The 14,619-nt window shown below is 40.1% G+C and overlaps 2 protein-coding genes across 10 annotated transcripts; both read left to right on the top strand.

Annotated features, from left to right (window-relative positions):
* The first annotated feature begins 1,947 nt into the window (after nucleotides 1-1,947).
* LOC147317669 (uncharacterized) lies at nucleotides 1,948-5,052 on the top strand. 8 transcript variants are annotated; one of them, XM_086314914.1, is made up of 4 exons: nucleotides 1,949-2,282; nucleotides 2,965-3,188; nucleotides 3,255-3,302; nucleotides 3,351-5,052. In XM_086314914.1, exons 2-4 carry the CDS (start codon nucleotides 2,975-2,977, stop codon nucleotides 4,355-4,357), a joined length of 1,269 nt encoding a protein of 422 aa, XP_086171040.1. In that variant the 5' UTR covers nucleotides 1,949-2,282; nucleotides 2,965-2,974; the 3' UTR covers nucleotides 4,358-5,052. The 8 variants fall into 8 exon arrangements, with proteins under 8 accessions (XP_086171037.1, XP_086171036.1, XP_086171040.1 ...); XM_086314911.1 differs by having other exon boundaries at nucleotides 1,948-2,282; nucleotides 2,965-3,206; nucleotides 3,255-5,052; XM_086314910.1 differs by having other exon boundaries at nucleotides 1,948-2,282; nucleotides 2,965-3,302.
* A 2,748-nt stretch (nucleotides 5,053-7,800) lies between these two features.
* On the top strand, nucleotides 7,801-14,004 carry prnpb (prion protein b). Of its 2 annotated transcripts, XM_086314917.1 has the most exons (3): nucleotides 7,801-8,487; nucleotides 12,473-12,795; nucleotides 12,838-14,004. In XM_086314917.1, exons 2-3 carry the CDS (start codon nucleotides 12,480-12,482, stop codon nucleotides 13,611-13,613), a joined length of 1,092 nt encoding a protein of 363 aa, XP_086171043.1. In that variant the 5' UTR covers nucleotides 7,801-8,487; nucleotides 12,473-12,479; the 3' UTR covers nucleotides 13,614-14,004. The 2 variants fall into 2 exon arrangements, with proteins under 2 accessions (XP_086171043.1, XP_086171042.1); XM_086314916.1 differs by having other exon boundaries at nucleotides 12,473-14,004.
* The last annotated feature ends 615 nt before the right edge of the window (nucleotides 14,005-14,619 follow it).

The raw sequence follows: 14,619 nt of genomic DNA, 5'->3' as shown, positions 1-14,619 counted from the left end.
GCCCAAATGTCTAACATCGTTATGCCCCCATATTTACTGTCATCAAAGTTGGAAGGTTTCTCCAGCTTTGTGTGTGTGATGCTTCAAACTCCCTGTAAACATTTAATGGAGAAGCAACTTGTGTGGTGTTTTATTTCTTTTTTCTTTTTACCCCACTCGTTGCTGTTTATCCGTAGGCACCTCCTGGAAGTGGATGACATAACTGAAAGGACATTTTAACTCCAATCATTGCTGGTTAAGACTTGTTTCACTGGTTTTACACATGTGCCTATGGTTAGAGGGTGATTGTTTGTCATCAGAATATATTACTTTGGTTTTTCAGTCACCTCTGTGTTTGAAGCGCCCAGTTGCACCTTTTTCTTTATAGACGAATGTCTCCTGTTTGGCCCCTTTCCCGTTTGATCCAAATGATTCCTCGAATTATAATCACCAGTGTTGTTACTGATGGGAAAAGCAGACACCTTTTCAATCATCTCTACATCCTGCGCTGAAGGAGATCAATAAAAAGACTCAAAACTTTCTCTCTTTTGTGCTTCAGTTTTTAATGGATGTGAACTGTTTTTGCAACATTGTGTCATCAGTAACGGATCAGTGCTTTCTAAAGAACCCTGTAGTCACACCTGACTCTGGGGTCAGAGGTCATGATGGGTGTACTGCAATGCCAGTTCAGCATATCCAGGCTTTCTTTGTGTTCGCAGGTTTGACAAACTCAGACCCAGTTAGAGATAAAGGGTGTCAACTTTCTCTTTTTCTCTGCCCACTTCAGAGCCGTTACAGTCATTAGTCTCATTAGTTCATAGCTTTTAATGCTTTCAGTGTGTTGTGGATGAGTGCCAGCTAGTTACTCGAGCTCTTAATTCGAAACTTTAGTTACTCAAAACTTTAAACTTGATTTGTTCAAACATTAAATGTTACTCCATATTCAGGATTTTGTCCTGTAACCTAATCAAGGAGACATTAAATCACTTTAGTTTGTGTTTCTGATCAAAGTAAAGTTCTACTGATTTAATATTCTTGCTGATAAATGGCCTGTAAATAGACTTGGTTGCAAATTAGGATCAAACATAAAACCACTTACAGATGTGTACAGGTGTAGTCAGAAGTTGACATACACTCATCATGGGAGCAGCTGCCCACATGGAGGAGCCAAATACCTCCTGAAGAAGAATTTTATGGTCATACAAGATCAGAGTATTGAGGGTTTGTTTTGTTTTTTAATCACAATGAGAAGAGGTATGTTTGGAGGAGTAAAGTTGAGGCTTTCAATATTTATATAATTTCCTGAAGCCTGTCGTGAGAGACAATGAACCTGCTGAGACATTTGACAGTTTCATGAAGTTCTGCATGAATAATCGAACAGATCTTGTGCCTGTTAGACCTGACGCTAAAGTGAACTACACACGGTGACAAGAACAGATCAGATGAAGCTCAGGAAGTGCAGAGAGCTTAATGCAATTGATGTCGAAAAGCTCTTAAAGAAAAAGCTGGAGCTTAAAATCAGAAGTAGAGACTATAGAGGTGTCGTCCAAGGGTTTTGTCTATAGTCACCCGCATTACACTGATGCTGCTGGGCAGCAACATCCAAACAGAGCTGCTCTGAGGCCTTCATCATATGGAGAAACACAGAAAAGGAAAAAGAAGAGAGTGCAACAGCAGCATGGTGTATCAGTCATTTGGCCCTTCATCTGAAACTGTTTTTGGATTTTTTTAATATGGACTTCTGTGAAAATGAGTTTAGATCACTCATTCCCAAACTTAAGAATGTCACAAGCCAAGAGACACTACTCTTCTCCCCCCGCAACACCCTCACGGCCCACCAGGGGGCAGCACCCCACACGTCTAACCCCTGGTTTAGAAATTTGAAGATCTCGTAGTCAAAGGAAATCTAGATTTATGGTTTTGAGAAACATCCCGATTTTCAGTAAATTATAATTTTTAAAAAAAATCTTAAACCTTTCATCTAATGCCAACATCTGTGGATGGATGACACCAGTGTGAGCTGCTCACCTGCGCTGTGAAGGATATCAAAGACATTTTTAAAAGAGTCAGAAAAGCTGTTGTCTCTAGTTTGAGCTTGAGTCGAAGGTTTAAATGAATGTGTTTTCTCTGGGTCGAGATTGACAATGAATGACAGAGTGAGTGTGTGAATGTCTGTGGTGTATTTTGGGAGATGGTGACGGGAAGGGGGTTGAATTTTTTGTCGCCATGGGGACAGGAGGGGCTGACATTTGAAGTTTATCTCATACACAAGCAGTGCTGCCGTGGACTCGCTGGAAGCACAGGTCAGTATGTGTTTGTGTGCTTTGTGGTGAATTTGTCTTAACCTAAGAGCAAACAGAGGCAACGTGTTCGTGATTACAGGCTCGACCTGGTGAGAGACTTTACGTGGACATCAGGTGATAGATAAGTTTTGTGCACTTCTTTGTTTTCCTTTTGGTGGCGGGGAGCGATTCAAGCAAGTGTTTTGCGTTTTAAAAACAGCTATAAATATGGCTGGCTGCTGAAAGACTGCTCTATTTTAAGCTCGCCAGCTTTAACGGACCTACAGCTTCGTGTTGATAACAGTAGGGCAAGAATGTGTCGTGCAAACGCATATGACGGTTGTAATTGATGCAATGCACTGATACAGTTACATGCATTTCAAAGATTATTCAGAGGTTTTTCTAACTTCACAGTTAGGGTCATGCATTTTAAGGTTTCAGTGAGTTTTTCCATTTATATTAAATAATCATAAGACAGCACTGCGCAAGTACGGATCAGTGCTGTTAAAGGCAGGGCTGTGCACATAGATTTACAATATTATGTCACTCAACTCTATGGGGGGTTTAGTCAAAAATAGACTGCACACAAAGAAAAGGAGGAAGACTCCAGGTGTGAAAAATGAAACCTCATGGCCTACAGAGGATAAATTATAATATTACTATTGTCTTCCTGTTTGCTTTCTTCTCTGACTTCTCTCTGCAGTGGTACAAAGATGAAGCCAACACTTATAGCCATCTTGTGTCTACCTCTTCTCGTCATTCACATTAAACCTTCACTGGCTTCCAAAAGAGGAAAGTTTCCTCAGATAATGAATGCTTTTAAGAAGCCTTCAAAAACAAAACCTAATCAGGACACTAAGTCTAAGACCCAACAGTCCACACAGTTCAACCAAGGAGGCTACCCCCAACAACCAGGCAGACCAGGAGGTTACCCTTACCAAGGAGGTAACCCCAACCAAGGAGGCTACCCCCAACAACCAGGCAGACCAGGAGGTTACCCCAACACAGGAGGCTACCCTCAACAACCAAGCAGACCAGGAGGTTACCCTTACCAAGGAGGTAACCCTCAACAACCAGGCAGACCAGGAGGATACCCTTACCAAAGTGGGTATCCTAATCAAGGATTCTACCCAGGGTACCCAGGACATCAAGCTGGTGCTTACCCAGGACCGGGCTACCCATACTGGGGCAGTTATGGCAGTTACGGGGGTTATCCAGGCGGATACATAAACCACAACCCAAACAACAAAATCCTGAGTCCTCACTATGCCAGCAGCTTTGGGTATGGGGGTTATGGTGCTGGTGGCGGCTCTCCCTTCTCAAACTATGCAAAGGCACAGGGCTTTGTTCCCTCTGATAAATCCAAAGGTTTTGGTCGCAGAGCAGCATTGGCGGCAGCTGGAGGAGCTCTGACAGGAATGGCCCTGGGCTACGGGTTAGGAAGGTTCCCCCGTCCTCACTTTCACTTCCACAGCCCCCAGGAGGAGTATTACTACAACTACTACATGTACAGGAAGTATGGTATTAGATCTACTGATACAAATGACTTCAGCAGAGATTACGAATACATACAAGTTGACGTAACATTTGATAGTTTCATAAAGTCCTGCATGAATAGAGCAGATCTTGTCCCTGTAAAGAATCGAAAACCAAACCTCAAACCAGCTATGACTACATCTAAACCCCCCACAGCTGCTACTGTGAACTCCACCATTGCATCAATTACTGCTGCTCTTGGCACTGCCAGCAGCGCCACAAGTAACAGCACCGCAACGAAAAACTCCTCAACCGATTCCCCTTCAACTCCTCACCCTCCGAATAAGTATGAAGACAATCCTGCACCTGCAGCTTCACAGCTCCTCCAAACTGATGATGACGACACAGTGAGCATTGTGGAGATTGGTTACCCAGCACTGATCACACAGGTTAAGCTCAAGAGGTGCATCGAACTTTACATCGTCAATGCTGAAAGAAACTTGAAGAAAAAGACCAAACTTGAAAGCAGCAGTGGAGCGCAAAGACTGCAGACAGACCTGCGAGGGCTTTTCTCTGTCATCACCAGCATTATAGTGATACTGCAAACACAGCTGCACTAAAGCCATATTTTTTGTTCTGGGGGGGAATCTAAAGGAGCTGCTGGATACAATTACTTCAGAAATGTGCAAAATTAAAAAATGGTTTAACAGGAACAAACTATCGTATGTGCGTATGTGTGTATATACGTAGGTATGGATAGATAGAAACATATATGTGTATATATTAAAAAAAAAAAAAAAAAAAAATTACACATAACATATAATGTAATTACAAGGAGGTATTTCTGTAGTCTATTGATACTAGATAGTGGAAAAGGGGTGGGATTAAATAAGCTTATGCTTCTTCCTGCTCCTTTTTGAACATGGACGTTATTTGGAGTTGTGGTTGCTCGTTTTCCTTTTGTTTGCTTTGTTCATTTGTCTCTTTTAATTCTATTTTTTTTATACTTTTTCAACATGTTCAAAATAAAGATTCAATCAATCAATCAAAGCCTTCTTTACACAGAGAAACTTGTGTGATGTGTTGCTCATTTGGTTTTTATATCTGACCAAATGAGTGTGCGATGAAACACTCACAACCCATATGCAACACTTTCACAGCCCACCAGGGGGCAACATAGCAGACCTTTATAATCACTGGTTTTTGTAGATATTTGCAGACACCAGAAGAATTGTAATCAAAGTCTAGATGTTTGGTTTTGAGAAAAATCTCAGTGAGTCTGGAGTAAATTATAATAAACAAATGTAAAAGTTTTCATCTTATGATTCATTTTGGGTCATACGTTGTGCATGAATGACATCAGCCTGAGCTGAACTAGCTGAGTAGAGTATGCTTTAACTAAGATTGTAAATAAGTTAAAGTTTGTAAGCATGTCAGCATGAATGATGAAGCAAGCAGGATGAATCTGAAAACACTAGTGTGAGCTGCAGATGGACTCTCATTGTATTTACTGAAGAAACCTGATTGGTATCAGCCCTAAAGATGATCCATTCTGATCTATTACATATATGATTGAGTCAAATATGTTTAAAGTAAAAAAATTCCAAAGCCATGCAATGGCCAGATTGGAGTCTTTACTGGGCTAATTCTGGCCTTATGTTTGACACCCCTGCAATAAACAGTAACCTCGTGTGATTGAAGTTGCACCCTTTTCCTCTCCTCTTCTGTTTGATTCAAATGAATCCACAGCCTTTATCATGAATTTTTACTTCAGGTCAGCTGGGATAAGTGATCGATGGAGAGAATTTTGACTGCAGTCACAGAAATGCAACACAGGAGGAAACAGGCTGCACTGGACCACAAGAGCAAAACATAAGAAAATAATTTGTATTTTATCTGACACGTTATAGGACAGATTTACTGAAGGAAATTATCCACAATTGCAGAATGAGCTACTAAAAATGCACTGTAATTTCTATACAAAGACACACTTCAGTAAAAGAAATGTGATATAATGGCTCAAAAATCCAATGTGAGCTCAGGTTTCCCACAAGTGCTTCTCTTTGAAAACAGCTTTCCAGTTACCATGTTACTGTGTCATGTGGATGTAGAGTGCACCGCTTCTTAGTTTGAATAGCACACTGCAACATTGAGGGATTAATCTAACACACTAAAGATTTTCTTTTTTACAGACTGAGCAGAGAGAAGTTGCTCTCTGTGTACGCACTGCTGAGAAAAGGAAGTTCATTTCAGTTAATTTCTGCTCTGTTTCATGAAAACAGTGTTGCAGTGCTAAGTTTTAGCACCGCGATATCAGCTTTGAGTCATCCACGTAAAGTGCAGATTACGCACTCGTTTTGATAACATCTCCGTTCGTAAATCCAGGAGATTTTTAACGTCAGAAGATGCTTTCAGCTCCTACAGATGTTAGTCTGACCTCAAATGTTCCTTCTTCTTAAAAAAGCCAGCTTTCGTAATGAAGGGATATTTGGCGAATTGAGGGGAATTTAAAACTGCTGGCTAAGGGTAAACGTAAATTCATTAAAATTATAATTCATGCCGGCAATAATGACACCCGATTATGTCAATCGGAGGTCACTAACCATATTGAATTCCCCTGCCCAATCAGACCAGGGGTGTCAAGTTTAGCCAGATGATATCTTTAAATTGCTGTCTGTCTGAGTGGTGTCCAAAAAACGACGTGGGCTTCATAGATAATTGTGAAACTTTCTGGAGGAAACCTGGTCTTGTTAGGAGAGACGGCATCCATCCCACTTTGAATGGAGCAGCTCTCATTTCTAGAAATCAGGCCAACGTATTAACCCCACAAAATGTGACCAGGAAGCAGAGTTGCAGTCTTACACGCCTCTCTGCAGCTTCTCTCCTCCTGTTATCCACCCAAACCCCATCCCCTGACTGTGTCAGCTCCCAAACAGACAAAAAAACAACAACTTTCTCTTTCTTCCAAGTCTCTGTTAGTACATGACTTAATAATTGATCAACAGATCGATTTAGTCTGCCTTACAGAAACCTGGTTGCAGCAGGATGATAATGTTAGCTTAAATAAAACAACAGTCCTGAGTCATTCTAACTATCAGAAACCTGAAGCACAGCTGAAGGGGCGGCGTGGCACCAATTACAGCCTATTACTCAAACAAAGACCAAGACCTCCCCCCCCCTAAAGGAGACACTTCCTGTTTTTGCCACACAAACATCCTCCAGTGACCAGCTGAGAGCTTTTTAACCGCGAGTGGTGAAAGCAAACACTTTACTCCATCATATCAGTACGCCTCTTTTTACAGTCTACATTACAAATAAACACAAGAGATGGTCAGGACAGAGATAAGCAAAGATAACTGTTCATATACAAAATAATTTACATATCAAACATTTCTTTAGGTCAAGTGGAAATTGGAAAGTGGAACTTTTTTATAAATCCCATAAAGACAGTTTTTTAATTAGAGTAAACAGAAAAGAAACTGAACAATGTTCTTCATGCTTTGTGGCCTGTTTAAACCCTGTTTCCTCTCTTGTCTGTTTCCAGTGTCTGCTCTGGTGAAAGGATGGCTGACGTTTCCGCACTGCCATTCCTGCGTTGTTGTAGACTTTCCTGAGTTCAAGTGCACCGCCACTCAAACCCGTTACTACAACCTGGCTTCCTGCTACCAAAGGAGTACTCTCCATGGGTTTCTCCCAGTTTCCTCTGGCTAGCCACTGATCCCTCTGCAGTCTGTCGATAAGCGAGCAGGCTTTCAACTCAATTTCCTTCAGAACTTAAAATTAATTATAGAACAATCACCTTTGGCAGAATCTAAATCTCTTCCTCTCGAATAGAGCTCCCCTGCCATGCTCCTGTAGTCAGAAACTCTTACCTGCTGCCATTTTTCCTGTTACCTCCCAAGTGTAAACACATCTTTTAAAACTGCAGAGTGTTTCTGGGTCCAGCTGTTTCAGTCCACTCATTTGGTAATTACGACACATGCAGCCAGACCTTTTCACTCATTTTCAATCCAGTCCTTATACCTGACCATTTTCAGAGAAATGTTTTTGTTTGTAAACATCGAGTGCATACTTTCACAAACAACAACGAACCAGTTTTAATGTTATATTTGGGCACTTTGTTCCTTTTTGACAGGTATAATAGAATAACTGCACTAACAAGCTGCTCCCAAAGAGCTATTAGCTGCAAAATAGCTTTTTCTTAAAAAAACATAAAATAAAAATAGGAAACTGGACAAGCAGAAGGGAGTTTTTCCGTCCCAAGTGCTTACCCTTGGGTCATCTGATTGTTGGGATTTTCTCTGTATTATTGTAGGGCCTCTACCACACAGTATTAAGGTCACTGTTGTTGTGATTTGGTGCTATATGAATAAAGTTGAATTGAAAATGGAATCATTTATTCTTTCAGTATGAGCCAAATGTACGATATATGGTAAAACGTTCAGTAAAGCAGACACTTAAAAGTTGAACCATTAGTAAGTACACGCACTGAACTCTCGCTGCTGATTGGCTGTGGGCCCTTATTTGATTATTTTTCCATTTCCTTTTCCCCGGTGGATGCCGAGAATCGACTCCACCCCAGCCCTGCCCCCATCATCTGTTTCTAAGCGACCCACATCTCTCGTGCGGCCATATGTCAGACAGAAATGAAACAGTTGAAACCATAACCGGAGAGGTACGAGCGCCGCGGGGACATTATCGAAGACAAACAGGGAGGAAGGAACTCATCTGACTCACGGTCACCACACAGGTGAGGCTGTAGGTAAAGTAGAGCAATTAATGTTTCTACCTGTGATCTGTGCGCAGTTCACGTCACCTGGAGTAAACAGTCTTTATCTAACCGAGTATCAGGCAGTGGTTATTGCAGGGCGTATTCCAGTGAAGTTTTCCCCTTTTAATATGAATTCCCTGCATTAATATGCAGTTATAAATAAATTCTAACAACATGTAACATATGTTTTAATTGTTTCAAGGAACAAACCATCCACCGGGCAACTTGTTATTGCCTCCCATATCGCGGCAGCTCTTTAACAACAAGTTAAAGGGAAAGGCATCGCATACAGTTAAAAAAGTTTTTACAAGTATTTAAAGCAAAAATCATCGATTAGTTATCACTAGTCGCTGTATTAGCCTGAGACAAATAAAATGCTTACCATACCGAGGAGGTTATGTGTAAAATAAAGAAAATACCTTTATTGCAAGTCTTTAATATATAATTTATAATCAATCCACTCCTTTTTAGCCACTTAAAATATTTTTATATAGCTATTATGTTATATTTGTTACAAAGCCAGCTGGCCTCTTGAAGAACAGTGAGTGTTTGACATTCATAAATAAAGAACATATAAAGGTCGCTTTGCCAAAAACCAATTTAATCTTTTAACTCATGGTAGAAATGGCATAAAATAGCTTGAGATCATTCACGACAGATATGCTTGACGTACATTTCACAGATTAAAGGCAAACAAGTCATTTAAAACTATTTAAATACAATCGCTTTTTGGCACAACACCAGAATAAATAAAAGTTAATTAAATCAGGCTTAATTTTAATTGCTGTGTCACAGCAGCCGAACTGTTAAACACGACCTATAACAAGATCTGACAAGATAATTTAAACAACAGTTGTTGGGTTTTTTTAAAGTACACAAAAGCAGCTATTTGTGTGTGAGGCGGGGAAGATTTTCGGTATCCAAAAATGCTCAGATAAATAGTTAAATAAACCCTCCTTCTCCAGTTTGTCCACAGCCCTTTTTTTCCCTTCTTCTTTCTTACTTTCTATTTTTTTTTTTTTTTTTTGCCTTCCCTGTGTGGTTTTGCAAAAACGATGGCTCATTCCATTATTTCAGATACTGATCAATTAGCATCATGCGTCCCAGGCTGATACACAGCGGAAATCCATTTTGGAGCGCCACTAAGGCGCCTGTCTAATGGAATTTTCTTTATTTTTCTTTATATATTTTCTAAAGCCACACCTTCTCAGACAAGGATTTGTGGTTTTTCCACGTCATGTCTGACAACAGACTGAATAGTATTCAATTTTGTAGTAACACATTACAAACAACTGGACAGACAGTTAAAATAATTTTTAGTAGTAATATATTTTATTGTCATTTAAAATGTGAACATGCTAATATAAACCCGTTAGCTCATATATAATTGTATATAACTCCTATGAGAGTTATTTCTTAATTTTCTTGTTTGTTTGTATATTTGTCACACTTTAATGTTTCAGATTAACAAACACATTTTTAGAGTAGACAAAGATTACCGGCGTAAATATAAAGTATTGTTTTTAAATGATGATTTCATTTAAAAAGCTTATCAAACCCCCTTGTTTAATCATGATTCGACTTTGGTCAATCAAATTTTTTGGAAGCTGAGTTCAATTTCATTAGCCACACCCAGGCCTGATTACTGCCCACCTGCTGAATCCAGAAATAACTTACAATACAATACGACTTTATTTGTATTGCACATTTAAAACCAGAGGTACACCAAAGTGCTTCACAAAATCCACTAAAAGCAGTAGCAAAATACAAATGCAAATAGCAGGTGGAAAGCATTGATTAACCAAGCATACAAGATAAGCAGATATCGAAATAAAACTTCAAAAGCAAAATCAATACAAAACCTTGTTCAACAAAACAGAAGAAAAGGGTACTTACAAGAATCGTACTCTAGATAGCCAGGAAGGCTAAACCAAATAGATAAGTTTTCAATCGAGATTCTGGATCGAGTCAGATGCACGAATAGCTTGTGGGAGATTGTTCCAGAGGTTAGGTGCAAACAGAGCGAAAGCACGGTCACCTCTGCTCTTTGCAGTGACCTAGGTTGCACCAAGAGCAATTGTCCTGATGATCTCAGTGCTCTCCTAGGAATATACAGGCTGAGAAGATCAATAAGATAACTAGGCGCGATATTATTTATGATTTTAAAAGTAAGCAATAAGATTTTAAAATTAATGTGATACTTAAATCGATGGTATCTGACAAAATGAAGCAGGTTAAAAGATCTCAAAAAGCAACACACCATGATCTAAAGAAGCGACTGAGAAACAAAGTCATTGACATCTATGAGTCTGGAAAGGGTTACAATGAACCAGTGTATCAAAATGACTCCAAGAGCACATCAACGACTCATCCAGGAGCTCACAAGACTGGATAACCACATCTAAAGAACTGCAGGCATAAACTAACATTTCACAAAAAGACCATCGTGCCAACAGTCTAGCATGGTGGTGGTAGTGATGGTCTGGGGGTGTTTTGCTTCTTGACTTGGATGACTTGCTGTAGTTGATGAAACTTTGAATTCTGCTCTCTACCAGAAAATCCTGAAGGAGAGTGTCCACCCATCAGTTCATGCCCTGAAGCTCAAGTTCATTTGGGTGATGCAGCAGGACAGTGAGCCAAAGATGTTTTACCCCCTTAATAACTACTTAGGTTATTTTTGTCCAATGTCAAACTTTTTTGGATGATTTGAAACATGTACGTGTGACAAATATGTGAAAACCTAAAAACCAGGAGGGGGTAAATACTTTTTCAGTGCATTGTACATATTTATGTCCTGGAAGCAAGATATTTTAAAATTCTGATAGTTGAAAACAAAATTAAGATAAGGGATATAAACTACCTTCATCATCTACAGTTCCTCATCATTTTAATAAACATTACTTACCCTCCAATATAATATCTGTTTGATTATCCACCTGCCTGTCTCATTTTCATACTTGTATTTAATTTCGAAGATCAAGGTGATAAATATGTGCTCGTATCAACTTGTTTTAAAAACCAGCTTTCATTACAGTTCTTTCAATTAAAACAAGCAAAACAGATGAGAAAATAACAACAGTTTGAACTACACCCTGCATTGTTACATGATCACACTGCCTCAGCATCACTTCTAGTATCATATTTCTGTGATGGGATTTGCAACTCAATAAAGAGCTTGAGGACTACTCAACACTGACATTACACAGCACTGTGGAGATGTCACTAATTACAGCCTCCAAGGTTCAGGTTCTGCATCATAAAGCTATCAGCACTGACATTGGCAGACTCTCAGGAGAATTTCCAGTTTTCCTTTTGTTACTGAAAGCCTAAAAAATGAAACCCTGTTGTGTTTCCACATGTCTAAACTGCTCATTTGCTTTCTTGCAAATCTAATATCTCAAAAGTGGCAATTAAGCACCAAAAATACAATCTGGAAACACAGAGATTGATGAAACAATCAGACAAAAATGCACCTAAGAAAGTGAATTTTCTACCGTGCAAAACAAAATCCAGTGCATACATGACTGATTGCAGCTGTCAGCGTCTCTGCTCTAGCCTTCCTAGTTTCCTCCAACACAATTACAAATTAAAAAAAAAAATGCTGAGATGGTTTGCACATGTGCAGAGGAGGCATAGTACACATGAGCAAAGGTGCTGAATATGGAGATTTCAAAAAGGAGGAATAGAATAAGACCACAGAGAAGATTGAATTTGGTGAATTTAGGGAAGGAAGACATGCAGGGGGTGGTGTGACACAGGACGATGCTAGAGATAGGGTAAGATGGAGGGAGACGATCTTCCCCTAAAGAGAGCAGCCAAAAGAAGAACACATGTATGATTTTAGGTTTCTGCTGCTAACAGCTCTCTAGCACTAAAACTAAAATAATAAAGTGACATTAACACTACATAAGTACAAAATTAAAAGTGATATGCTCTAAATATTATCTCATATTTGTCTCCACAGAGTGAAGATGAAGCTCTATTCATTGTCCATGCTTAGTTTGTCACTTATCTTGCTTAATACCCCTTTCTCGCTGACCAGGGGAAAGGGAGGGAGAGGAAAAAGTTCGGGCAGCAAAAAAGTCTCTTCGGGCACCAATACAGGATACAAACCCAAAAAAGACTCCACCCCTCAGGGTGGCCATCCAAAACAAAACAATCAGGGCAGTCCCGGGCAGCAAGGCAATTATCCCAGGCAACCAGGTGCAGCAGGCAACCCTAACCAGTATCCGGGACAAAGTTCTCCGTATGGAGGGTATGGAGGAGGTTATGGAGGCTATGGAGGAGGTTATGGAGGGTATGGAGGAGGTTATGGAGGCTATGGAGGAGGTTATGGACGGTATGGAGGAGGTTATGGAGGTAATCGTCCTTCTGAGAATTCCAGAGGGTTTGCTCGCAGTGCAGTAGTAGCTGCAGCTGGAGGTGCAGTGGCAGGAACGGCCCTGGGCTATGGGTTAGGACAGTTCCACAATCCTCACTTTACTGTCCGCAGCCCTCAAGAGGAGTATTATTACAAACACTACATGCACAGGAACCATGGGTCTAAAATCCAAACTAATAGAAATACTAACAAAAATACTAATACCAATACCAATACTACTGAATACAGCAGCGACAAAGGAAGAGATGCCGTAATTACTCAACCCGTTCAGAGTTATGAAGACTACATGGATGCCTGTATGAAGAGGTCTGACATTTTGCCGGTGAAAACTCAAAAGCCCCAAATCAAACCAGGTACAACTGCCACTGCTACAACCAAAACCAACACGTCTACTCTCGTGACATCACAGAGCAACGACACTGCCACAGAAAACCCCTCGACCCCCACCCCTGCAAGTCCAGGCCCTCCAAATCAGCCCGAAGAAGATGACACAGTCAGCATTGTGGAGATCGGCTACCCGGCACTGATCGAGCAGGTGAAAACCAGGAGATGCTTGGAGTTGTACATGGCTTACTCCATGAAGTACATGAGACAGGAAGGGCCGAAAGACGGGAGTACAGGAGGGGTAGAAGGATTGGAGATGGGCTTTCAAAGACTTTTAGCAGTAGTTACAAGTGCTATGCTGATGCTACTTAACAGCAATGTACCTGTGCTGCTGCACTGAGATGTTCATTTGACATTATAGAGAATGTGTTCATGAATAAGATGAAAGATGATAAGATGAAAAATAACTTGGTGGAAAGGAACCTGTAATGCTTTCTTTATTTTGTGCTGACTTCTGCTGTGAGATTTTATACTTTATTTTATACTTTATGCTTCATATAAAGCAAACATTGACGGCACAGATGGCTGACTTGTGATTACAGGAGAAATTAAAATAAATAGTTACAAAGCCTTTTCCTGTAACTGTAAAACAAAACGAGCTAAAGGGTTGTTTCTTATGGGAGAATGTGAATGTTTTCATTAATCCTAAAGGCTTGCACTTTTTCCTCGTCATGTTAAATAAATGAAATAGCTTTACTAACTTGTACTTGTGGATATTTCATTGCTTCGGAGCTGGCAAATGACAATGTCTCGTAGCATTAGTGTTATGAAAACGGTAGAGTCAGCATTGGATTATGTATTTTTTATGTTATTGTATCCATCCAGCACCTCCAAATCTGGGATCATGAGCCCGTCCAGGCCTCCTCCACACCATTATTGTGTTGGGTAATGACATAATTTTCTCTTGGGGAATATGCTACACTAAGCTAGATGTTGTGATGGGTTTCTCTTTCCCATTTAAAGGATCATGTGATCATTCAGCTCCGTATTAGTCTGTAGATTTCCAGACATTCAACGATCCCTAACAAATGTATCAAACTGTGTGATTTGGCCCCCCCTAATGGTCCCGGTCTCTCTGATAGACTTGCTTTGTAAAGAATGGTCTATTTTACTTGTACCTCAGATTTAAATGCCACATTTAACTCTCTTGTCAGACCTTTAACCTGCTTCATTATAGAAATAATTAAGAACTAGCAAACACTTATCAGCTCAAATTAAATATGAACCCCTGAAAATAGGGCATCGTGTATAAAAATGGCTGCGGCTCCATAAAGGTTAATGCAATATTCTTGTTAAGCATTTCAAATTAAAGCTGGCCGTCTGCACGTTGACCTTTTATTCATTTT

Source organism: Aulonocara sp. 'chitande type north' Nkhata Bay, linkage group LG12 (assembly GCF_057382095.1).
Source record: "Aulonocara sp. 'chitande type north' Nkhata Bay isolate Kocher_YH1m ecotype deep benthic linkage group LG12, A_spYH_male_GT1.1, whole genome shotgun sequence".
NCBI classification, from domain to species: domain Eukaryota; kingdom Metazoa; phylum Chordata; class Actinopteri; order Cichliformes; family Cichlidae; genus Aulonocara; species Aulonocara sp. 'chitande type north' Nkhata Bay.
Note: the sequence above shows the minus strand (reverse complement) of the source record. Positions and strands in the feature narration are given on the sequence as shown.